At 37.9% G+C, this 26,301-nt stretch overlaps 2 protein-coding genes across 5 annotated transcripts in view; one reads left to right on the forward strand and one right to left on the reverse strand.

Annotated features, from left to right (window-relative positions):
• Window positions 1-26,301, forward strand: part of ACP1 (acid phosphatase 1) — a 105,560-nt gene that overhangs the window by 37,367 nt on the left and 41,892 nt on the right. The window lies entirely within an intron of this gene.
• The window catches only part of SH3YL1 (SH3 and SYLF domain containing 1), a 45,883-nt gene continuing 26,828 nt past the window's right edge, over window positions 7,247-26,301 (reverse strand). For 2 of the 3 annotated variants that reach the window (XM_055089020.1, XM_055089019.1), the window contains 5 exons: window positions 25,144-25,272; window positions 22,946-23,114; window positions 22,248-22,326; window positions 12,926-12,982; window positions 8,105-12,120 (listed from right to left, as the gene is read on the reverse strand). In XM_055089020.1, the coding sequence (XP_054944995.1) occupies window positions 11,861-12,120; window positions 12,926-12,982; window positions 22,248-22,326; window positions 22,946-23,114; window positions 25,144-25,272 (694 nt within the window). In that variant the 3' untranslated portion in view covers window positions 8,105-11,860. The other variant, XM_055089018.1, reaches the window with a different exon arrangement.

The raw sequence follows: 26,301 nt of genomic DNA on the forward strand, positions 1-26,301 counted from the left end.
CCCACTAGCTATCCACCCTACGTTTGGTAGTGTATATATGTCCATGCCACTCTCTCACTTCGTCACAGCTTACCCTTCCCCCGCCCCATATCCTCACAGCCACTCTGGAGAACAGTATGGAGGTTCCTTAAAAAACTGCAAATAGAACTACCATACGACCCAGCAGTCCCACTACTGGGCATATACCCTGAGAAAACCATAATTCAAAAAGAGTCATGTATCACAATGTTCATTGCAGCACTATTTAAAATAGCCAGGATATGGAAGCAACCTAAGTGTCATGAAACAGATGAATGGATAAAGAAGATGTGGCACATATATACAATGGAATATAACTCAGCCATAAAAAGAAATAAAACTGAGTTATTTATAGTGAGGTGGATGGACCTGGAGTCTGTCATACAGAGTGAAGTAAGTCAGAGGAGAAAAACAAATACCGTATGCTAACACATATATATGGAATCTAAGAAAAAAATATGTCATGGAGAGCCTAGGGGTAAGACAGGAATAAAACACAGACCTACTAGAGCATGTTTCTTCCCTTTTTGATATAGCTTATCTAAACTGCGAGTACAAGCGATTACTTGAAAAAGCTGGTTAAGCCAGTGTGTCAGTTAGACATTCTTCTGGTTGCAAAGAAGTGCTAATATTTATTGAGCTTTTCACGTGTTGGGCACTGTTCTAAGTGCTTCATGTGACCGTCAGTGATAAGGCAACTAAGGCAGAGAAATATTAAATAAGTTGTCTGAGGTCCCAGTCATGGAGGCTGGATCCAGAGCCTGCAGTCTTAACTGCTGGGCTCACTCTCCTGTTACAGAAGAATCTCATCCAGGACAGATTTTTTGCCAGTATCACTAGGGGAACATGGGCTCTGCCCACCAGATGAGCCCCATCTTCACAGGGATGACCGAAATCACCACTGTGTTTGCGGGTGCATTTCTCCCCCACCCCAAAGTAGTCATCAATGAGCTCCTAGATGAGTTCAGTGGGAACTTTCAGTTGAACATTCTTCGAATACCTGTGAAATTAAAAAATAGACATTCATGACCTTTTGCATCTTCCTTATGCTGTGGGAAATAGCCTTTTAAAGTGTTCCAAACATTTTTCCCTACCTCAGATCCGACTTATATTTGTCATAGAGCTCAAGAGTATTGGCCCTCAGGGGTAGTGTGTGTGGAGGAGGGCCCTCCGCCCCCCCCGAGGAAGAAGCCAGTGCTTCCAACCCTGCCCTGGTGCTGCTCTCCTTGGAGGTTTCCAGAGTTCTCACACCCATTAGCTCATTTAATCCTCCCAAAAGCTTGTTACGTGGCTATGATAAAAATTTACCAAGACTCAGAAATTCTATTATTGATCCAATTTCACAGGAAATTGAACATTCTTTCAAAATCCATGCTTTCGTTCATGCGGCCTTCAGGAGCTCTTGCCTATGAGAAAGAAAAAAGTGGTATGTCTTCTCACAGATTATCCTCAGCCTGTAACTTCTAATTTTCTTGAAAGGTTTAAATTACATGCTATAATTATAGTGATGTTTGAATCTTGAAAACAAGGGCTAATACTGTCATATAAAAATAGAAATTATATTTTCCTCAGCTGTTAAAATTTACTAATGAGTGGATTAAGTTATAAGAGCAAATGGATTGATTTCATGTTATTTTTAAATTAAGACTTTACTTTTTGAGCAGGTTTTGGGTTTACAGAAGAAAAGGAGCCCCTAGTATGGAGAATTCCCAAGTCCCCATCACCTCCACCCCCAGTTTTCCTTGTTTTTAACATCTTGCATTAATGTGGTACATTTGTTACAATTGTGTTTTATTTTAATGAATGGGCTGGATTTTCTTTGTAGTTCTGTAAAATTTATTTTAATTTTTAAGCCACGAAATAAATTGTTATATCCATAGTAGAAGGCATTTCCCTGTTCATTTTTATCATTACTTTTAGGGCAAATCTGATTGCAGGGGAGGTTCTAGAATGATGGATTACTTTTGTTAAAGAACTACCTTCTGTTGGTAAGTGCAAGGCTTTTCATTATGCAACATAAGGATCACTTACTCAATTTTCAATTTAGCTAAAAAAAAAAAAATCTGTGCATGACTTTTGCATGGAAAACAGGGTGCACCATAACACAGGTGTTCTGTGAAAACGGCCAGTACTGTCCCGGGAAGGATGAGCTAATACTGAACACGTATGAGGTGCCAAGTGCTTGGCTCTTTGCTTATGCAGGCCTCCTTGGAGCCCTGCCAAGCCAGTGTCTTCAGGAGTGAATTTCTAAGCTGTTAGAGCAGGTAACTGGCTGAGCACGATCTCTACCCACAAAACCATGCCAAGCACTGAGGGATCTGACCAAGGCCAATCTTTACATTTCAAGCTTTCGGGAAGACAGACCATCTCATAAATTCTCTGTGACAGTCAGATTTAAAATGCGCCCCATTCTGAGGCAGGGAGATCTGCCTTTCTGTGTGCAGTGCTCTGGGCTCAGCCGTCCTAACTGCCCGACAGCGGGCTGTGCTGTCGAGGTTTCCTGCCTGCTGCCTCTCTCTGGTCTGACAGAGTTGGCTACTCTGTCACACGTGTTTTCAGGAAACCCCATGGCCTCATTTTACCTTTCCTAGAAGCAGTAAGGTAAAACCACATTGGGACACATCTTCACAAAGACGAGGCCTGGTGATGTTGGAAACACTTCGGTGGGGGCGGGGGGTGTGTAGTTGTTAAAATTTACTGCTGTCTTTTGTAAATGCAGCCCTGACAGCACAGGATGTTGAGTCTCAAAGCCCAGGCCACTCAATGTGACCATAAATTAACGAGATACTTAAATAGGCAGAAAAACGAGAATACTGAAATTGAAAAGAGAGTGTACAGAAAATACTCTAGATGACAAAAGACAAAACTCAAAAAGTGTTTAGGCCTCTAGCTTTTTTTTTTTTTAAGTATTTTTAATTCTAATTGAACCTCTTTATAAAATTTCCAAATTGTAGATAATATTGAAGAAATGCTCATGAACATCTTGGATGAGAAAAAAAAAATTTATCTTTTTTACAAAAGCTGACTACTAGTGAAGTCTTAAGTGTAAAACAAATATGATATATGAATAATGGTTGGAGGATTTTGTTTAATTCCATTAAATATAGACTGTTTCTGTAGACTCAGAAGAGTGTATTTTAAGTTCCAGTTCTTTTTAACAGTCTGTGACCCTTGGCAAATGGTTTAATTTTCTTGAGTCTTCTCTTTTTTTCCTCAATTGAGAAAGGGAAATTCATTCAGTAACAGAGCATTTTGCTGGGCACTGAAAATACAAAGTTGAATAAGACTTGGTCTTCTCCTCAAGGACCTTTGGTGAAACGGGAGGCATGTAAACAAATGAGATGATGAGATATTTAAAGTAGGTAGCTGCCAAACTAAGATATCCACAAAAATGATGAAGTGCCAAGATGTAACCTTAACAGGAAATATGCAAATATCATGTGAGAACTTTAAAACACTTCTGAAAACAACATTAGACTTGGACAAATAGAAAGACATCCATTATCCTTGGTTTGGACAAATGAACATCATAAGGATGACAATTTTCCTTACGTTATATATATATATAATTAATATAATTTAACACAATCCCACTGAAAAAATAGTAAGTCGTTTTTCTGAAGATGGTTAAGTTGATTCTTAAGTTCACACATGAAAATAAACAAAAAGAACAGCCAGGAAAACCTGCAAAAAAAAAAAAAAGTGAGAAGAATTGCTTAACTTGCTACATTTAAAAAATACCATAAAGTCTTGTAATCCGATCAGTGTGGAAAGATGAGCAGACAAGTCTTTCCTGTATTTTCAATTTTTTCAACTCACTATGCTTTAGACCTACCTTCAGTTCAATGATTCTCTTTTTGCTTTGTCTAAATTACTGTTAAATCCACTTACTGTGTTCTTGGTTTATTCTATTTTTCTTTCTTTTTTTTTTTTTGAAATTATTATTTTTTTTAATTTTACTTATTTATTTATTGAATTTATTTATTTATGGGTCTTCATTGCTGCGTGCTGGCTTTCTCTAGTAGCAGCAAGCAGGGGCTACTCTCGTTGCTGTGCGTGGGCTTCTCATTGCAGTGGCTTCTCTTGTTGTGGAGCACGGGCTCTAGGCGCACGGGCTTCAGTAGTTGTGGCACACGGGCTCAGTAGTTGTGGTTCACGGGCACTAGAGCGCAGGCTCAGTAGTTGTGGCACATGGGCTTAGTTGCTCTGCAGCATGTGGGATCTTCCCAGACCAGGGCTCGAACCCGTGTCCCCTGCACTGGCAGGCGGATTCTTAACCACTGCACCACCAGGGAAGCCCTATTCTATTTTTCAATTCCAATTTTTTTTTCATTTCTCTCCTGTAGTGTCAATTTTCTGCTGAAATTCTCCACCCTGTCTTTTAATTCCTTGAATGTATACATCATAATTTATGATAATCCCATTGCAAATGAGTGCATTCACTGTATAATTTTTATAAGTTTAAAAGTTTAAATTTTGTAAGCTTACAAGTATGCAAGACAATACCACATAGCGCTTAGGGACACATACATATGTTATAAAAGTGTAAAGAAATATATGGAATTAATAAGCAGCTAATTCAGGATGATGATTACCTTTGAGTTAGAAAGGGAAGGAGATTGGGAAGAGTGTTTTATTTCTTGCTGGGTGATGATAATGCGAGTCTTCATTCTTTTTCCATGTCTTAAGAATTATGTTATAAAAAAGTCAACACATGTATGTATAAAATGTAAATCTATAAGAACACAAAGCAGAAAAAAAAAAAAAAGAACACAAAGCAGGATAAAAATCTGGAGCATAAGGATCGTTTGGCTGCTGTGTGGAAGCAAGGAATCAAAACTGGAAGCTGTGACAACAGTCTAGGGCTAGAGTTAAATTCAGAACACTCTACTGTTGTAATCATGGTGGTGGTTAAATCACTTATAAGTCTAGTGTGAAGGTTAAATAACAAAGCATTAAAATAACTATAATTATAAGAACTTGTTGATGTACACACAGGTAAAAGAGATAAATTGTAACATTAAAAACAAAATGGAGGTGGGGGAAGAGTAAAAATGCAGAGCTTTAATATGTGTGCTAAGTTGTTATCAACCTAAAACAGACTGTTATAAATATAAGATGTATTATGTAATCCCTCATGGTAACCACAAAGCAAAAATCTACAGTGGATACACAAAAGATGAAGAGAAAGGAATCTAAACATACCACTACAGAAAAGTATCAAATCACACAGAATGAGTGCAAGAGGGGAATATAGGAAAAAAGGAGTGAAGAGCAAATATTTGGTAATAACATTTCCTAAATCCACACAAGTCAAACTGCATACTGCTATGTACTTAAATATGTGTTTGGCAAATATCTGTGGTTATAATTGTTTAAATGTTGACTAAACTATAATATTATTGTTTTTCCAATTTTGATAGAATAGTCATGGTAGCTTCAATGAATTATAGCTATTAGATAAAAGCTGATATTTATGCTCTTGATTGTATCATCTACAGTAGATACACAAAAGATGAAGAGAAAGGAATCTAAGCATACCACTACAGAAGAGTATCAAATCACAAAGAATGGGTGCAAGAGGGAAATGTAGGAACAAAGGAATCACAAAACAACCAGAAAACAATGAACAAAGTGGCAATAGTAAATCCGTACCTATCAATTATTACTTTAAGTGTAAATAGACTAAATTCTCTAATCAAAAGACATAGACTGGAATGGATTTAAAAAAAAAAAGACTCAACTATATGCTGCGTACAAGAGACTCACTTCAGCTTTAAGGACACATGCAGACTGAAAGTGAAGGGATGGAAAAAGATATTCCACATAAATGGAAACCAAGAGAAAGCAGAGGTAGCAATACTTATATCAGAAAAAATAGACTTTAAGTCAAATACTGTCATAAGAACAAAGAATGTCATTATATACTGATAAAGTGGTCAATTCAACAAGAGGCAATGATATTTGTAATTATTTATGTGCCCAACATAGGAGCACCTAAATATATAAAGCAAATATTAATAGACCTAAAAGCAGAAATAGACAGCAAGACAATAATAGTGGGGTACTTTGATACCCCACTTTCACCAATAGATAGATCATCCAGACAGAAAATCAATAAAGAAACATTGTCTTTAAATAACATGTTAGACCAATAGCAGCAGAATACACATTCTTCTCAAGTGCACATGGAACGTTCTCCAGGATAGAGCCTATGTTAGGCACAAAACAGGTCTTTATAAATTTAATGTTGAAATCACATCAAGCATCTTTTCTGACCACAGTGATATGAAACTAGAAATCTACTATAAGAAGAAAACTGGGGAATTCACATATATGTGGATATTAAACAACATGCTCATATATGGCCAGCCCAAAGATAACATCATACTCAACGGTGAAAATGTGAAAACTTTCCCTCCGAGATCAGGATGTCCACTGCCACCACTTCTATTCAGCATAGTACTGGAAGCCCTAGCCAGAGCAATTAGGCAAGAAAAATAAATGAAAAGCATACAAATTGGAAAGGAAGAAGTAAGGTTATCTGTTTGCAGATGGCATGTTATTACATGTAGAAAACCCTAAGTGTCCATCAACGGATGAATGGACAAAGAAAATGTGGTGTATATAAATAAAAGCAGAAAATCCTGGAATTTGCGACAATATGGATGGAACTTGAGGGTATTATGTTAAGTGAAATAAGTCAGTCAAAGAAAGACAAATACTGTATGATCTCATATGGGAAGTTAAAAAAGCCAAACTCCTAGAAACAGAGAGTTGATTGGTGGTTACCAGGGGTCAGGAGGTGGGAGAGATTAGGAGATGTTGGTCGAAGAAAACAAACTTCCAGTTTCTAAGAGGAATATGTTCTGGGGATCTAGTGTACAGCATGGTGACTATGGTTGATGATATTGCATCGTACAATTGAAATTTGCTGAGAGAGTAGAACTTAAGTGTTCTCACACCCACAAAAATGTAAATATGTGAGATGATGGATGTGTTAACTAAGTGGGGATCCTTTCACAATGCATATGTATTTCAAAGCATCATGCTGTACCCTTTAAATATTTTACAACTTTATTTGCCAATTATATATTAATAAAGCTGAAAAAAAGAGGTCAGTAGCATAGTCATGGAGGTGGGTTTTAACATCCAGACCAACCACAGACCTCTGGTTACTTTACAAAAAGAAAATAAGAAAAACAAAATCAAGACATTAACTTAGCATTTTAAAAACATTTATTTAGGGACAATGGAACCGTATCAACGTAACTTTATCCTACTGCTACCAATGAACAAGCATAACCTCATAAAGAAGGAAAGTTAACAGATGTCATCTTTTTTTAATGCATAGTGGTTGAATTTCTTTGTCATAGCGTGTTTCTTACATATAATTTTTGAAGGTATAGAGATAATTTTTAAGGATTAATATTCTAGTTAATACCTACAACTCTTAAGTATTACTTAATACACTATTTAAGCTGATTTATTCTTTTGTAGTCACTTTGCAAATATATAAATTGGTATTCATGCCCCTATCCTTAAGATTCTCCAGATAAAATAAAGTCATCATATACCTAGCCAAATCAAATGTTTAGTGATGTTTGAAAATGAACACAAAAGAAATGTGACCATATAAATTGGAGGATATTAAACTATTAAATAGTATATGTGACAAAAATCAGTGGAAAGTATTTAAAGATATATAACTATATATCTATATCTATATATATAAACAAAATCTTTTACATACTGGATAAAAGTTTATGGAATAAACAGAAGTGTTTTTAAACTTATACGAAACATTGTTTAACTGAATAGTAAATCCTGCCAGTGTAGTAGTAATTTTTTTGTAATTCTCAAAGAAGAAAATAATATAAACTTTAATTCATGGTAACATAGTTGGCTGGAAAAATGCCAGTTTGACCTCGAAGGTTTCCTTCCCACCAATCAAAATGTGAATCTGTTTTTGATATAACTGTGATTCTGTCTCCAGCTTGAAAATTCAAATCTCCTGGCTGTTGTCCTTCAAAAGAATATAGCGCTGTCACTTCTATAGGTTGGTTCAAATTGCCTAAAACAAGAAAAAAGTATTTATTCACATTTTTATTAGAAAAACTGGAAGTATGGGTAGGTAAGATATAAATTAACAACTCAGGGCTTGGTATTCTGATGTCGGAGGCCAGCAGAACTCACAGCACATGGTCTGTGTGATTTTCATCACTTTATTAAACTTACGCTTTTCTTCTTTGTGAAGAGCAAATATTTGGTAATAACATTTCCTAAATCCACACAAGTCAAACTGCATACTGCTATGTACTTAAATATGTGTTTGGCAAATATCTGTGGTTATAATTGTTTAAATGTTGACTAAACTATAATATTATTGTTTTTCCAATTTTGATAGAATAGTCATGGTAGCTTCAATGAATTATAGCTATTAGATAAAAGCTGATATTTATGCTCTTGATTGTATCATCTACAGTAGATACACAAAAGATGAAGAGAAAGGAATCTAAGCATACCACTACAGAAGAGTATCAAATCACAAAGAATGGGTGCAAGAGGGAAATGTAGGAACAAAGGAATCACAAAACAACCAGAAAACAATGAACAAAGTGGCAATAGTAAATCCGTAAAAACCGTGCTCTGTGGTCATTGATAATGAGGATTACAGCTCGGATGCATTTGCTGTTTCATCAGTAGACACTTCTTTTCCCCAGGCTTTTATGGCTGTTTTCATTTCTGTACTTACTTGATCCTTTCTCTCAAAAGAGAGATGAAATTCAAATTAGCACATCAAGAAGCATGTCTACATATATTTAACCAGAACTTCAAACCATATTGGGAAAAAAAATACTTGAGAATTGAGTGGGTAACATGAGTAAAAGACATTAAATATTACAAACTGTGTAGCATCATAAGAAATATAAAGAAACAGATACTTTCTGGGTACTCAGCTACATGGAATTTGGTATTTCCATGTTTCATATAATTTTGTGCAATTAGATGCTTGTTAAATGCATCTCAGTACAGTTGTACTGAAAATATAAATAACCAAATTCTAAATCCAGTTACTCATTTGAGCCTATAACAAGAAAAAATAAAGTGACCTTGGCCTATTAGTAAGAAATGAAAATAGTCAACACTCTAGTTAAACTCCATTTACTGAAGCACTGAATGTGTATCTCACACAAGATGGCGCCAGAGTTCTTTCAATAAAGCATGTGCCATGTAGTTGAGCTCTCCTAAAGAAATAACTTTAATAATAACTAATATAATTATATTAGCGATATTACTGGTACAGTTTTTTTCTATAAAACAGAAAAGTTCTGTATATTTTTATATTTTATACTGTACTTACTTTTAACCTGTTAAGAAATAAAATTAAAAGTGGGTCATCAAAAGAATAAAATTTTGATATAGTCTGGATAAAATCAAAACCAGTTAAATGACTACTAACACATATGAATGAACAGTCATTACTATGTACTTTGAAAAGTAGCTATAACACTACATTGAGATGGGACGTGCAGAAATGCTATGCCTCATTGTGATTAGATCAGAAGAATGTAAGTTAATGTTAAAGAAAAAAATCATTCTGAAAACTATTTTCCTATATCAATAATTACATTTATGACCTCTATATATAAAGCTCAATCTCAATTAACTGAACTTAATTAATGAACACCCTCGAGGAACTCCTCCTCCCCCTCTTGTCTCCCAGACATTTCGGATAATAGAAAGAAGCACGTAAAAAAAGAGTGCTTGTGAATATCAGGGAATGTTCTGGAAGCCATAGCCGTCTTAGCTGCCATACATGTACACAGTTGTAGCACTAATTACAAAATCAAAGATGCAGAGGAATGGTGATCACCCTGATAACAGGTGTCATTCAGTGGGGCTATAATAGGAGCAGCCCCTGTTCCTTGAGCCGGGCAGTGCGACGAGCACCCTCGTTCCTCACTTCCTGGGAGGCAGCTCCTGCATCCCCACGTCACAGAATATGAACCTGAGACTTGCAGATGTTAAGTGATCTGCCCAAGGGGATGAGATTTGAATCTTGGCAGTCTGTCTCCAGGCAATCTTAATCACTATTGAGATTATACCCCAGGGTCCTCAGCAACCATGAGTCTTAAATTGCATTCAACAGACTGAACTTAGATTCATCAGTGCATTTTACTTTTGTTAGGCAGACTTTCAAGGAGAACTAGTATAGTTTCCTGCATCACTGAGTTATCCAGACTGCACAAATAATAAGAATATCCGATGCTGAGGACCCCTGGTAATCAGTGATAACTGAATTTTTTTTAGCAGTTTTAGAAATATATTTTATGATGAATAAATTAGAGGAAGAAAGATATTATGACCTAAGGAAAAGAAAGAGGGGATCACAGACTTGGTTCAATCCCTGTCTCCCGACCAGGGGTTGCCACTGCCTCTGAATTGCGGTTTCCAAATAAGACAATGGGAAAGATGGTATAAGGGCAAAGCAGGTGGTTCTGAGTTGCAGTAGAGGACGAGGTGGTGCTGCTGGGCTCGAGGAGGCCAACAGTCAACGTTCCTCTTCCCACCCGGTTTCCAACAGAGGTGAGGCAGAGAGGGAGGTGGCATGGCTGGTAGAGCTAGTGAAGAATGTGGCTAAGACAGGCAGACAGAGGTGTGCCAAATTCCTCACCCAACTCACCAGTCAGGCAAGTCCCTCTACCTCCTGGGAGGAATGCAGGAGAGTCGGGAGGTGAGGGGTTGTTGGGAAAGTTCATTCACATGAAAACAAAGGAGTGAGCCGGCCCGAGTAAGGGCAGGTGCTCCCGGGAGGGACCAGTTCACAGGCCACTCAGTGCCATGCCCTGTGCTAGTTTGTTCTTCAATAAGCTCAAAATGACTTAAAGCTCCTCTTTACTGTAAATATTTGTGATAGTTTCCATAAGGAGAAGTTTAATGCCCACAAAATACTTCATCAGAAAAGGGGAGCCAAGGAGGTATGTTCTTCCAGGAAGGGAGACCACCCTGGAAGCCATGGACGCAAAGCCCACTGGGTCACTATAGCAGCCAGTGTTCACAGACGCCTTCCTTCTGGGAAATATATGCCTTCGAGTTTTATATTCCTGCACTCAAAAAAATCTGGAGGATCTCTGAAGCAATTGACCATTTTCATCAAAACATTCAAGTTTACTTCAAATAGAGGTTATTTTTCTCTCCCAAATCAGGGCTACGCTTAACAGGAAACAGATTACAATCAGCTTTGGTGATTGGCAGCTGCTCTGAGGCTCATAATTAGCAAGTCTGCGTCCACGGGATGCTGCTATTTTACTTCTCAGCGGAGCCTGCGTAATGTAACCCATATGTAGCCAACACATCTGGCCCAAGACATGACTCAGAAGAAGAATCTCAGCCTTTGGAAGGTCCCCTTCAAGAAGCAACCAGAAATAAGAGAACACAGCTTTGGTTTTGTTTCACATTTACTGCAGTGACGAGCCGGGTGGCTGACTTGATCCTAGCACCCACGTCCCTCCAGGCTACGTGTGGCGTCTATAACTTTGGTGACCACGTCCTCTGTAGGAGTGTGAGGGTCAATGGCGAGTGAGCCGGATGAGGCTACCAGGCGACGCCACCAGACCAGCGGTTCTCTAAAGGCAAAGTCTGGGGCATTTGTGGTTGTCACACCTGGGGAGGGGGTACTACTGGCATCGAGTGGGCTTAGTCCATGGGTACTGCTAAAACCCGCACAGCACAGTACAGCCCCACAATAGAGAGCTGTCCACTGTGCCCAAAGCGTCACTGACAGTCGTAGGGTGGATGAGAAGAGGATGATGGAAGCTGACCGAGGAGGTACAGGCCTTCAGTTACAAAAAAACCCCAGTAAACAGGGCTGTGGACACTCAAGGCTTGTTTCATCGAGAGGCCAGATGACTAGGTGGTTTGGAGCTTCCAAAGGGTGCAAAGCAAAAGTACATACAATCTGGAGAATTATCGTGATGCCCGTGCAAAACTGCAGCTCGTCTGTGGGCATGGGACAGGCTGTGGGGCGCCAGATGTCCCGCTCCAATGGGTTTTCAACTCGAGCCTCAGGACTGTGGGTTGTGACTTTTCCCTGCAAGGCTGATAGACCAGGTGTAAGGAAGTCCTTGGTAAGAATTTAACCGTTTCACACAGTAATGTAAAGTAAGATTTACTTTTTAAATAGACTTTATATCTTTCCTTACATTTTCTTCTTCAAAATCTCTTATATTTTGAGAAAGAACTAAAATAAATTAATATTTATATTAACTTATTACATACTGTTTATACCATTTAACTTGTCCTACCCTCAAATATAAAAGCAAAACCCAACCAAGCACCCAACCATGGGAAGTAACATTGTGTTTGGCTCACACAGCCAGTGAATGAGAGTATTGGCTGTAAGTCAGAGCCTCTGTCTCCAGAGCCCAGTTAGGGTTTGTTTCTTATTATTAGACATTTTCCCTTATTGCTTTTTAAGAGATATTTCTAATATTTATTAGGCATCTATACTACAGGTACAGACTTTAGAGAAATCTGAGAAAAGGAACCCTACTTCCCAGAGTCACTTTGCCAAGGCCTTCTTGGGGGGATCCACATTGGGGGTGGGGGTGGACCACAGCCTCTGCTCAATTGTAGCTAATGTCCCTTATCCCTCAGGTCCTGATGGGTCCCCTTCCCCAAGCAAGTCCAGCCTGTCTGTTGACCTTATCAAGTTTAATCATTCTAACTGTGCAGGACATGTTTTAAATGAAGTGCTTCTCAAGATAATGTGGATATCCCGTAAATCAAAGAAGCGGTGCTAAACAACTTCCCAGAGGTTTTCACAACCTGCCAGATTAATTAGGAAGTTTGTGATTATAAGATGGTTATGAATCATTTTTAAAACAGACATATTTTTATTTACCAACTCTCTCACGGTAGCTGGAAAGTTCAGGATAGAGATTATATTCATTTCTGTTACCTGAAAAAAAGTAAAGAGATGAATAAAAGAGGGGGAACATTTAGAAAACTTATTAGTATATAGTATATAAAATACCCAAGAATGTCAAAGCTTGTTCCCGTTAAGCAAATATTTTAAATCACTCTAACTGATAGAAATATCATTATTTTATCATCTTTCAATCAAGAGGAATACCTGAATATTACTCAGGTATTCCTATTTTCTACCTGAAAATAGACCAAACGTAAGGCAGATGGTAAATGTCTGATATCCGTATGACCAGACGCACATAAACTACAACTCATGGCCTTGCAATTACACATTCGTGAAAAACACAGACACCTCTTTTTCCAGAAAATACCTGAATAAGAAAATTTGTAATCCCCAAGCCAGTGATTTTCAGACATTCTTGCTTGCTTAACATCTAAAGTAATTTTTAAACAGCAAGTATTCACTTGTATGTTTTTAAATTGATACCTAAAATTGTTAACTGTAAGCTTAAGGGGGTACTTTTTAGCATATTTCAATATCAATTACTTAAACATTCATATCACTCCCTTTTTGGATAAAAGGATCTAAATATGATAGTGATCTGAACCCATCAGCATTCATTAAAGAAAATCAACAAGATGTTTTTAATTTTTAACCTTCAAATCGTATTTTCATTTAATTTGTCCCAAAGATTTTTTAGCAATGTATTAATATTGTACTTTATGTAAGTTTCTACAACAAAAATTTGTACATAAATTTACCTTTAAAATTTTATTTTATGTAACACGATCATCTATTAAATAATTTCTTATAGATTGAGTTATCATAATCATTATTAGCACACATTGATCAAAACTTTTAATATAGTACGAATTTGTTAATTTACTAAACAGGAAAGTAAAAGGTTATTTGAAATGCATCTCAATAAGTGGACAAGACTTTTAAAAATTAGTTCATATACACAGGATGACTATTATTTCTGGAATGACATAGTTTCAACATAAAATTGTATTTCAGTGTTCTTTTTTAAAGATATAGGTGTTAAGAAAGCTGGTTGTTATAAAAACTAGAGAGGGCAAGAAAGATATTTTATAGGAATGTAACAGAATTTTTTTATGTCCCTTCTAAGACAGAGGTAAAAAAAAAAATCGCATTGTGATCTATCATCAAAACAATAGCAATAATAAAATATTACTTATGAAACAATAAACTATTACTATTATAATTTTTTATTTTGGTGATAAGTAGCTATGTGATTTTAAAAATAATTAATATATAATGATAATGTTAATTACTATTCTTATTATAAATTCAGATAACAGTACCATTAGGTCTCTCTTCAGCTTTGCTGAAAGCAAAAAAACAAACAAAAAAGTCAATCACCTAATCTACAAAGTATTTACTGCTCATCAGACTTAACTAACTATACCAACATTAACATCCATATTTCAAACTGGATCATTGTTCTTACATTTTGGGAACAATGTATTGTAGTATGATTAAGATGGTTTGGGGTTTTTTTTTCTTATTCAAGTGTGAAAAAAAAAACTACTGTGAAAGGATAGAAGACAGAGAGGGTAGCCTGCACGTCATGTTCTCACTTGGATTGGTTTTAAGAAAGAACACATGTGGAAACTGGTCATCTGTAAACGGTATCTCTTAAATTACCCATGCCCAGGTGCCCTTTCGCAGTCTCTGTGTTCCCCGTAAGGATAGCGGTACACCACTTTGAAGGCCAGTGGCCTCAGAAGTTTATGAACAGAAAAATATAGAAATAAGCATTGGCAAGGTGGGGAAGAGGGTACAAATATCAGAGAATCTATTTTTAACAACTGACTATAAACAAGAGATTTGGGGTTGGTGACCATATATAAGACAAAATATATACAAATTAAGACTTTCTCAACTATTAAAATAAGCACTCTGAAATATAAATGCGAAAGTACATTCCATTCAACACAGCAAACCAAAATCACAAAGTATTTAGGAATAAATTTAACTAGAAAGGCACAGAAACTATGAAATCTTAGGAAAGACATAAAATAATATCTCAACAAATGGAAAGCATAAAATAGGAAGATTATCATACAAATGCCAAATTTATTAGCTTATATATGTAATGTTATTGCAATTAATATCAAAAAATCACAGAATTCATGTAAGTACATAATATTACTTCAACTAGAATTGCATATTGGGGGTCGAGGGGAGTATTGGTAAAATGATCTTAAAGTATATGAAAAGTAAGTATCCAGTAATTCCAAGAATAAAACACTGCAAGAAAATTTAGGATACCATGAATGAATGCAATCTTGTATAGGAGGGAAGACCTTAACCATGACTAAAAAATACAAACCTAAGAAAACAGGTGACAGATATATTTTTACATAAAAATTAAAACTTTCATATAGTAAAATACATGAGAAATAAGATCAACAGACAAATGATACATGTAGAAAAAAAACCTGTCATCTAAATGACAAAGCCCTTAATATACAAAGCACTCCTACAAGTTGAAAATGCAACAAATATTCCAATAGCAAAAAATTAACCAATGAAATAAAGAGACTTTCCAGACAAGATTAAATTCCAAACACCAGCAACAGTATGAAAAAATATTTAAATCACTAATAGGGACAAAAACAATCCAATTAACAAGGAGATATAACCAACTCTCAGACTCGTAAACACTTCAAGACACTCCAACACTAACAGTGATGAGGAATGAATATGGTGAGGAATGTTATGGTGGGGCGTGTACATAGCAGGGAGTGTAGGTATATGATGGGGGTGCACATGGTGGGGAGTGTATATGGTGGGGAATGGCTAATGAGACTCTGCAGTAGTAAAAACTTTTAAAAAGCAATCTACCACATCTGTTAAAAATTTAAAAATATATCCTTTGACCTGTCATGTCCGTTCCTGGTAATTATCTTTTAAAAAGTGCCGATGTTGTAGACAACTTAACTTTAAAAGATATTAATTGTGTCATTGCTCAGCACGGGAAAAAAAACTGAAAGTTAATATCTATCAGTAAGAGAGTGGCTGAATAAAATACGTACATCTACACGATGGAATATTAAATAGCCTTTAAAAAGAATTAATTAGAGTTGTATCAGTTGATTCAGGGATTTCCATGAGGTGTTGTTGAGCAAAAGGAACAAATAAAACCCACAAATAAACAAGCTACAGTAAAGCAGAAATAATACGACAGCATTTTTGTGAGACAACAGCAAAATATTCTGCCCATGCGTATCTACGTGTGTGCACATATGCCCCCGTGTCGGAATATAGAAACATGGAGAAAAATATCACTCCTGTCGTTCACATGGGTGTGCCGGGATGAGTGTGGAAGAGGGTGCCATGCAAGTTAAGACAGAGGAGAAATGGGAAAAAGGGAATGACTCCTAAAAGAAAAAGAAAAAAATGCTTTCAAAAACCATATTTATGAACCATGTATGTACTTATATAAAATTATATATGTGAGGATATATAAAAAATTAAAAATTAAGATTTCATTTTTAAATAAATAACTTAGGAATAGGTCAGGTTTAAAATAAAAAGGTTGAAAATAGATACCAGTTTAAAATTTTCCTTTTATTGAATAAAAAATGGGTGTTCGCAACTGGGGATGATACGCTGCATGAGGAAAGGTGATGCGCATGTGAAAAAAATAGGAATCGAGCAACAAACAATGACGCTGAAAAAGTCAAGGGAGAAGGAGAGCATTCACAAGGACATATGGTGAATAGAGTTGAGTTTGCAGAAACGTGCACAGGCAAGAAGGTGAGCTGGCAAGGACACTGCGAAACATAGGGAGAGCAGCCCCTGCCGACACAGATCGACAGATCAGAAGACACGAGATCACCGTGGGAAACAGACAAGCCAAGGCTGGCTAGGGTAGGGGATCCAGTGACCAAAGATGATGGTGAGATTTTAAAATACATGCTCAGGAAGAATATGCAAGAGAAACAAATCTTCCAAGATTTTTCCATTGTTAGGTGAGAGGAGTTTCTTGAGATAAGGTAAGTGGCTTTTTAATCTACACTGACAAGGAATTGATATTGAGGACTAAGAGGATTTTTTTTTTTTTTTTTTTTTTTTTTTTGGTATGCGGGCCTCTCACTGTTGTGGCCTCTCCCGTTGCGGAGCACAGGCTCCGGACGCGCAGGCTCAGCGGCCATGGCTCACGGGCCCAGCCGCTCCGCGGCATGTGGGATCTTCCCGGATCGGGGCACGAACCCGTGTCCCCTGCATCGGCAGGCGGACTCTCAACCACTGTGCCACCAGGGAAGCCCTAAGAGGATTTTTATGTAAGCATGATCCAGATGGCTATTCTCTTAGCAAGGAACTTTTAGAAACACTATGTATTTTTTGTTTTTTTGCGGTACGCGGGCCTCTCACCGCTGTGGCCTCTCCCGTTGCGGAGCACAGGCTACGGACGCGCAGGCTCAGCGGCCACGGCTCACGGGCCCAGCCGCTCCGCGGCACGTGGGATCCTCCTGGACCGGGGCACGAACCCGCGTCCCCTGCATCGGCAGGCGGACTCTCAACCACTGCGCCACCAGGGAAGCCCAGAAACACTATGTATTTTAAAGTATACACATGGGTCAAATTTTATGTAATCACTCAGATCTAAAACACCAATAAAAATAGATTCAATGCTCACATCTTGCTACTGAAAATAAGAGTGTAAACAAATTAATCACCACAACATGAATGAAAAATAGACTATCCCATTTGGAAGAAGAAAGCAGCATCCCAAGAGAAGGGGATACACAGTAAGTTGTTAGGGCAGGGGGCGGGGGGTAATAAAGAAGAATGGGTCTAGTTCCTGAGGATCTTCCTGGAAGGGGTGAATTTAAGCTAAAGACACAGCCAGGAATCAATATAAGGGCTATGAGTCATGTTTCATGCCCAGTTCTTGCCTGGGCATGAAAACTGGGCAAATGGATACAGAACACGGAGGGGAAGGGGCAGAATAGGCTTCGTGCCCTCGGCAGCACTTTGACACTTACAGTCCTCCTCCCAGAACTTATCATATAGTGTTGACCCTTGAATAACATGGGTTTGGACTGTGTGGGTCCTCTTATACGTGTGTTTTTTCCGATAAATACATTGGAAAATTTGTCTGAGATTTGCCACAATTTGAAAAAACTCACAGATGAAATGCACAACCTAGAAATAGCAAAAGAATTAAGAAAAAGTTAGGTGTGTCATGAATGCATGGAATTTATGTAGATACTAGTCTATTTTATCATTTGCTATGATAAAATATACCCAAATCTTTTACTAAAAGTTAAATTTATCGAAACTTATGCACACACACACTTACAGACCACATATGGCACTATTTGCAGTGGTGAGAAATGTAAACAAATGTAAAGCTGAAGTATTAAATCATAACTGCATAAATGAACATACTTATTGCACATACATAAATGTACATACTGCACTACTATAATAATTTTGTAGCCACCTCCTGCTGCTGTGGCGCTAAGGTGAGCTGAGTGTTGCAAGTAACCAACTCCACATGAGGAACAATCTGTCCAGTAAACTGTGTGTCACTGTAATAAGCTCCCTTTCAGGGTTCTGGTGTATTTTTCATTGTATTTAGTATGATACCGTAAACCTCGAATACCACCATAGGACCCATACAAAGTGCCACTAGTGGTCCTGGAAGTGCTTCCAAGAAGCAGAGAAAAGTCATTACAAGCAAAAGCTGAACTCCTCGATGTACACTGTGAACCGAGGTCTGCAGCTGCAGCTCCCCACTGATCCAACAGAAATAAACTCAGGGTAAGAACCGTTGTAAAAAATGAAAAGGAGGGACTTCCCTGGCGGTCCAGTGGTTAAGACTTCACCTTCCAATGCAGGGGTTGCGGGTTGGATCCCTGGTTGGGGAGCTAAGATCTCACATGCCTCGTGGCCAAAAAACCAAAACACAAAGCAGAAGCGATACTGTAACAAATTCAATAAAGACTTTAAAAATGGTCCACATCAAAAAAAATTTTTTTTTAAAGAAAAGGAAATTCATGGAGCTGCTGCTGCAGCTACACCGACAGGCACATAAACCTTGCATCTTTTGTGAAATACCTTTTTATCTTGTATTAAAAATGCAGTTTTTATGTGGGTGCAGGATTGCTATCGACTCTAATATGATTCGAGAAAAAGCAAAGTCATTATATGAGAGCTTAAAGCGAAAAGAAGGTGAAGGATCTAAAGCTGGAGAATTAAATACCAGCAAAGGCTGGCTTGATCATTTTAGTACATTATCTGCTTAAATACTGTCAAGATAACAGGAGAAGCATCTTCTGCTGACCAAGAGGCAGCAGACAAGTTCCCAGATGCCATTAAGAAAATCATTGAGGAGATACGACATTTGCCTGAACAGGTTTTTAATGCAGATGAAACTACCCTATTTTGGGAAAGAAAAATGCAACCAAGGACATTTATTAGTAAGGAAGAGAGGTAAGCATCCGGATTTAAGGCAGGAGGGACAGACCGACTCTGCTCTTCTGTGCATAGGCAGTGGACTTTATGATCAGGACCGCCCTCATCTATAGAACTGCTAAACCTCAAACCTAGAAGGGAAAAGATAAACGCAAGCTGCCCATCTTTTGGTTGTACAGAAAGAAGGCCTGGATCATGAGAATGCTTTTTCTGGACTGGTCCCTGAAATCAGGAAGTACCTTGCCAGGAAGGGACTGCCTTTTAAAGCTCTTTTGATATTGGACAATGCCCCTGGCCCCCCAGAACCCCGTGAGTTCAACTCCATGAGTAGACCACCAAGTTGTGTACTTGGCCTCAAACACAACATCTCTATTTCCAGCCTCTAGATCAGGGTATCATCAAGACCTTTAAAGGCTCTCATCACACATGGTACTCTACGGAAAGAACTGTCGATGCTACGGAAGAAAACGCCTACGGAGAGAACATTATGAAAGTCTGGAAGGATTACGCCACTGAAGATGCTATTTCTTATAGCATACAGTCATGAAAGCCATCAAGCCTGAAACAATAAACTCCTGCTGGAGAAAACTCTTCCAGATGTCGTGCATGACTTCAGAGGATTTACAACAGAGCCAATCTAGGAAATCATGAAATAGACTGTAGATATGGCAAAATAGATGGGGGCGGGGGGTTGCTGTGAAGGGTTTCAAGAAACGGATCTTGGAGAATTTCAAAAGCTAATAGACACCACACCAGAGGAATTAACAAAAGATGACTAGATGGAGATGAGAGCTTCTGAACCAGTGCCAGACGATGAGGAAGAAGACGTAGAAGCAGTGCCAGAAACAAACTGACATCAGACAATCCGGAAGAGGGTTCTGATTATTCAAGACTGCTTTTAACTTGTACGATACGGGCACTGAAACTAAAGCAAACAGCGGAAGGAGGACTGGGATCCTATAGACACATTTTTAGAGAAATGAAAAAGCAAAAAGTCAGACAGAAATTACGATGTATTTCCATCGAGTTACACTGAGTGTGCCTGCCTCTCCTGCTTCCCCCTCCCCCCACCCCTCCTCCACCTCTGCCACCCCGAGACGAACCCTCCTCCTCCTCCTCCTCCTCAGCCTGCTCAACGTGAGGACGAGGAGGATGAAGACCTTTATGATGATCCACCTCCACTTAATGAATAGTAAATAATCATCATGCTGTTCAGTTAATAAACTTTTCTGTGGTGTATGTGTGAATGTCCTCATGTGAAAATCTAATAATTGTATGGGACGTCTTTGTGTTACCACCATCATCGCCTAAGTGGTCATCGTGTGGAACATCACGGGCAAGACTTGTATAGAAGTGGATAGCCTATCCTCACATAGGCATAAGATGAGTCATATTTAATACAAAATTAATAATGTGTTAGTTTTCTTACTGTTTTGTAACTTGGCTTTCAAAGAATTACATTGCTGTACCGTATGCCCCTCTCTCTCTCTCTCTCTCATAATTGGAGAAACTATCAGTCTTCATCGCATGTAAGTGGTTTTTAAAAAATGTAACAATGTTTCTAATACTGTATTATCAATATGGCTGTAATACTGTGTGCCATAAAAATTTCATAACTTTTCATTCATTAGTGTATAGGCTAGGCTACTGTGAAGCAGTCATATTGCTGCTTCTTTTTTATCAATGCGTGAATCATTACACCTGTAAATACGAATTTCTTTTTCCATTATCTTTTCATTTTTTATGTCTAGTGTTAGTAATACATATAACATTTACAGTTTTTTGTATCATATAAGACAATATTGATGTACGTACTGACAGACAATTCATCTTGTAAACAGACAATGTAAACTTATGGTATAAATAAATACAGTACAGTACGATCAATGTATTTTATTTTCCTTATGATTTTCTTCATAATATTTTTTCTAGCTAACTTTATATAAGAATATAATACGTAACACATATAACATACAAAATACGTGTTAATCAACTGTTTATGTTATCAGTAAGGCTTCCAGTCAGCAATGCGCTATTTGGGGGAAGTCAGAAGTTATACATGGATTTTTGACTGCATGAGGGGTTGGTGTCCCTAACCTCTGCATTATTCAAGGGTCAACTGTACTTCCTTCCAGTAATTACAGTTACTTTTCCACCTGTGATATCTCTGCTCCTAGAAGGAAAGTTCTTTAAAGGCAGGAGATTATTAGATTCATCACTGTGCTCTCAAAAGCCACAGTCCAAAGCCACTTGCAGAACAGTTAATTATTACGTGAAACATTGCCTACTTTAATATATTGCTATTTACTGGTAACCTCTATAAATGAAAAGCAGAATTCCAAGAGTGACTGTCATAAAAATGAGTGATGAAAAGAGGTGTAAAGGCCAAAAACCTGGTGCTTTACGAATTTATCCTATTTTAAAACCACCTTATGAAACCCTGAGCTCCCAAGAATGTATGGTCAAATTAATATTCAGAAATATAAATCTATGTGTATATGAGAAAAATAGGCTTATTTTGTTTCCATTTCAAATTAGCAGGATAATAGTCTTTGGAAGAATGACAGAAAAAGAAAAACTTTAAAGATAAATCACTTTGTCAATTGGAAAAAGCATTTTCTGAATGAGAATAGACATTTTCACAAATTACAGGAATGAGAATTTGCCTTGTGTGTTTAGAAGAGGCCGAGCATTCGTTTTTCTCTCTTTAATACTCCTTAGTTCTTCTATTTGACGCTAAAGTAATGACTTTAGATCTATCACTAAATGTAGCTTGATTTCTTAATAATATTTCACGATTACTTAATTATAAATGTATTTGAACTGCAACACAAATATTTACTTTGAGAGCCAGGATTCAGCTGTACTTGTGCAGACGATTGCTGTGGTCTTGACAATGGTTTTGAAGGCAATTCTTTAGCCTGGGAAGAACAACAACAACAACAAAATGCACGTGATTTTAAAACTCTGTTTTTACTTAGGAGCATATAAGGCCCCCCCCGCCCCCCCCGCCCCAATGGGTGTACACGGCAAACGTAATCCTATGCACTCATTAACAGAGCACATGTACTGCTCTGGGCCACATCTGGTTGAACTGGACAACATGCGGGTGACGGCAGGGGGCGCGCTTCTATAACCGGAAGCTTCCCTCATCTCGGCACCTTTGACACCTCGCAGGTGGAGCAAAGCGATGCGCTGAGCGATGGACCCGGAAAGGGCCCCGCGGCTCCGAAAGGTGCGGAACTAGATGAACGAGGCGCACAAAACCCTCTGCACGTCAAGGCCCCGGGCTAGCGGCAGTTATTAATTAATACTATAAAGTTCTATCCTTGCAGAAATGCAATCATGGAAAACCATGTTTCTTCCTGAAATTTGCATAGATGACTGTCAAGGTTTTATGACATTTTCACAAGAACTTTATGCTAATGAAATTACAAGGGAATTGTAGTAGGTTATTAGAAACCTGATATCAAGGATAGAATGTTCTATATAAAGACATTTTCTGTGGCTACTAAGAAAACTATAAACACCAAGCATTACAGAACCCTTCTTCTTCTCCCGTGCTGCTTTTCTTGCATTGATTCGTTGTCCTTCGTTTTCATACTTTTCAGTGAAAGAATTGAGAATTTCATAAAGATCTTCTGCTTCAGCAGGCCGTGGTATATCTCCAAATAAAATGTCATAAGCTCGAATGTCTTGACAATAAAATCTAATAAGAAATATATTAAGAACATTTCTTTTGCAGACATAGATCTTTTCTAGAGTTAAATGTAGGACACACACCTGTGTATGTGTGTGTGATTTCCTCACATACAGCACTTCACAGATACTACTTTTCAAACACTAACTACAAGCCATAACCCATGTTAAAGCCTCTAAATTCACCTCTCCAAGCTCACCTCTAGAGGCAATCACCATAAATGGTCTGATATTTATATCCTTTTCCCAATAATATAAAAGCACATCATATATACATACAAACATTTATACATAAAAACATATAGAGAGCATTTATATACAAATGCATCAACATATATTTATATGAACACTTATACACATATAATAACAATCACATACCTATACATCTTTATAGGTTTTTACTTTTTAAGTTTCTTATAAAGATGGTGCTAACATATAGTTTCCTTAAAATGTTTATTTGTATCAAAATTATGTAAGGATTTGCCTTACATGTTTAGAAGCCCTGCAACTGATTAAGAAGTATATTTGTTTTAGTTTATCCAGGATTTAGGTGAACTTTAGTTGGAAAATCTTCCAAAGGCCTAGAATCACAAATTTCTAAAAGCATTCTTAACTTAAATTTCTCAAATTAATAAAACCAGAAGTAAAAACATTTCTCTTGACTTTACAAGATGGAGAGTTCTGTGAACCTTACTTTCCCCCCATTCCTCCTATTTTCTGGTTGTTGAGGTCTGCACTGAACGTTTCTGCATGTGCTGTGGGATTCTGGGTAAACGGGCACCACAGACTTGGTACTCAACTTCTCTCAAGTCTGCTGTAAGCGGCAGACGTGTGTCCACCACCAGCAGGGGCAGCCCTGTCAGGGTCACTATTAGCGGGATTCCTGCCAGGTTCTAGAATGAGTCCTCTCAGTCTTAGCTTTTTATCTTTTTCTGGGCAATTAGACATATTTTTGTGGAAATACAAAACAGCAGTTTTGGAAAAAATTAGCCAGATGCCAGTTTAAAGTGGAAGTTCCTCGTCGCCTGTTAGGGTACTTCCAAATCTTGTATTTTTTTAATCAAAATTGGTCTCTATCTTATGGAAGAAAGACAAAGGCTGAGCCTAACAATAGGAAACGTCTCATGAGGAACCCTGCACTTTGATGTTATGGAGACGGCGGCGGCTCCCCTGCAGCCTCATGAGTCACCCTCTGCTAGCTTCACACTTTTCCTCTGCAGCTTCCTCGCCTCTCTCAGCCTGAACAGAATTCAAGAGAATCAGGGCCTTGCTCTGGATGAGGCTTTGGCTGAAGGCAAGGCTGTGGCTGGTTTGGTCTTCTATCCAAACCACTAAAACTTTCTCCGCATCAGTAATAAGGCTGTTTCGCCTTCTTATCATTTGTGTGTTCACTGGAGGAGCACTTGAAATTTCCTTCAAGAACTTTCCTTTGCCTTCACAGCTTGCCTGACTGTTTGGCACAAGAGACCTAGCTCTCGGCCCATCTTGGCTTTGACATGCCTTCCTCACTAAGCTCAGTCATTTCTGGCTCTTGATTTAAAGTAAGAGATGTGCAACTCTTCTTTTCACTTGAACACTTGGAGATCTTTGTAGGGTTACTAATTTCAATATTGTTGTGTCTAAGGGAATAGGGAGGCCTGAGGAGAGGGACAGTAACTTGGGGGCAGGGGGTGGTGTTGAGTGGAAACAGCCAGCCTGAGGAGCCATCAGAATACACACACGTTTACTGATTAAGTCCTCCATCCTATAGGGGTGCAGTTCCTGGTGCCCCAAACAATAACCATAGTAACACCAAAGGTCACTGATCACAGATCACCATAACCAATGTAGTAATAATGAAAAAGTTTGAAATATTGCAGGAATTACCGAAATGTGATGCAGAGACACAAAGTGAGCAAATGCTGTTGGAAAAATGGTGCCGACAGACTTGCCTGTACAAAGGTACTCTGTACACTCTTAAGAACTACATGAATCTACAAAGTGTTATTTTCTCATCGCACGTGCTTCAAATCAATTAAAATTATTTGCCTTGCACTTACTTTCGGTTAGTTTCTTTCCTCTCAATCAAACAGCTACCTTCTAAAGATATGCCAGCGAAGAGGCCTCTTGACTTGCAGTAAGTAAAGACAGCAGCTGAGCTTCTTAGGGAGACATCTCCTTCTAAATTCCTGCAAAACAGAAGGCTTTGCATCACAGAAATGTGAGCATCTTCACTTAAAGATGACTGTCTGGCACTGCTGTACCTCTAACCCGAAAGAAGGATCTTGCTCTGCACTGACTTATATTTAATGAGGTCACGTCCATAGGGCTTTCTCTTTTTTTAAATTTTATTTTATTTATCTTTTATACAGCAGGTTCTTATTAGTTATCTATTTTATACATATTAGTATATATACGTCAATCCCAATCTCCCAATTCATCACACCACCAACCCCATCCCCAACTTCGATCATTTTTACATATTTTACTTCATGCTGGCCTAAGCTAGGTGTGTTCAAAGCGGTCTAGAGGACGGACAGTTCATGGCAAGTACGTAGCAGGTAAGATGGTTGTAGAACAGTGTGATGCACGTGGAAAACACACGTGCAGCTGATATTTTCCCATATTGTCTTCCTTCCCTAAAACAGGGAAACACACCTCAAGAGTAAAAGGCTGTGGTTCTTTTTACACTGAGTATTTTCATGGAACTTAGAAACATTTTTAAATGATTTTACAAGTAACTTCTATAAACAGTCTGGGTTTAAAATATTTAATTGCTCAATTAACTCAAGAATAGTTATTGATTAATAGAGAAGGAAAATACACTTTAAGTATTATAAACATCACTCAAGTAAAACACTTCCATTTCGATTTTTCATAATTTAGTTTGAAAAAAAACCCTTTTTTTCCCTGATCAACGCTGTCCTTCCTCAGTTAATTAAAACTGACTCGACCTGGCTCCTTCAAGGATTAAAGGTAAATTTTATGTTGATTCCGGTAGATACAACAGCCTGCATTTCTGAAATATTTAATTTCTTTTTGTGTGTTTTAGTTTCAGATTTTCTCATTTTATCACGATGGCTGTGTTTTGTATATTTCTTATTTGTAAGCAGCCTCAAACCCTCTGGGACACGCGTAAATCATAAATTTCTGCCATTTTAATTCGTTTCTCTTAATGAAAAACAACATCGTTTTAAAGCCCCTCCTAACCAAGAGCC

The sequence above is a fragment of the Physeter macrocephalus genome, chromosome 12, assembly GCF_002837175.3.
Source record: "Physeter macrocephalus isolate SW-GA chromosome 12, ASM283717v5, whole genome shotgun sequence".
NCBI lineage: Eukaryota > Metazoa > Chordata > Mammalia > Artiodactyla > Physeteridae > Physeter > Physeter macrocephalus.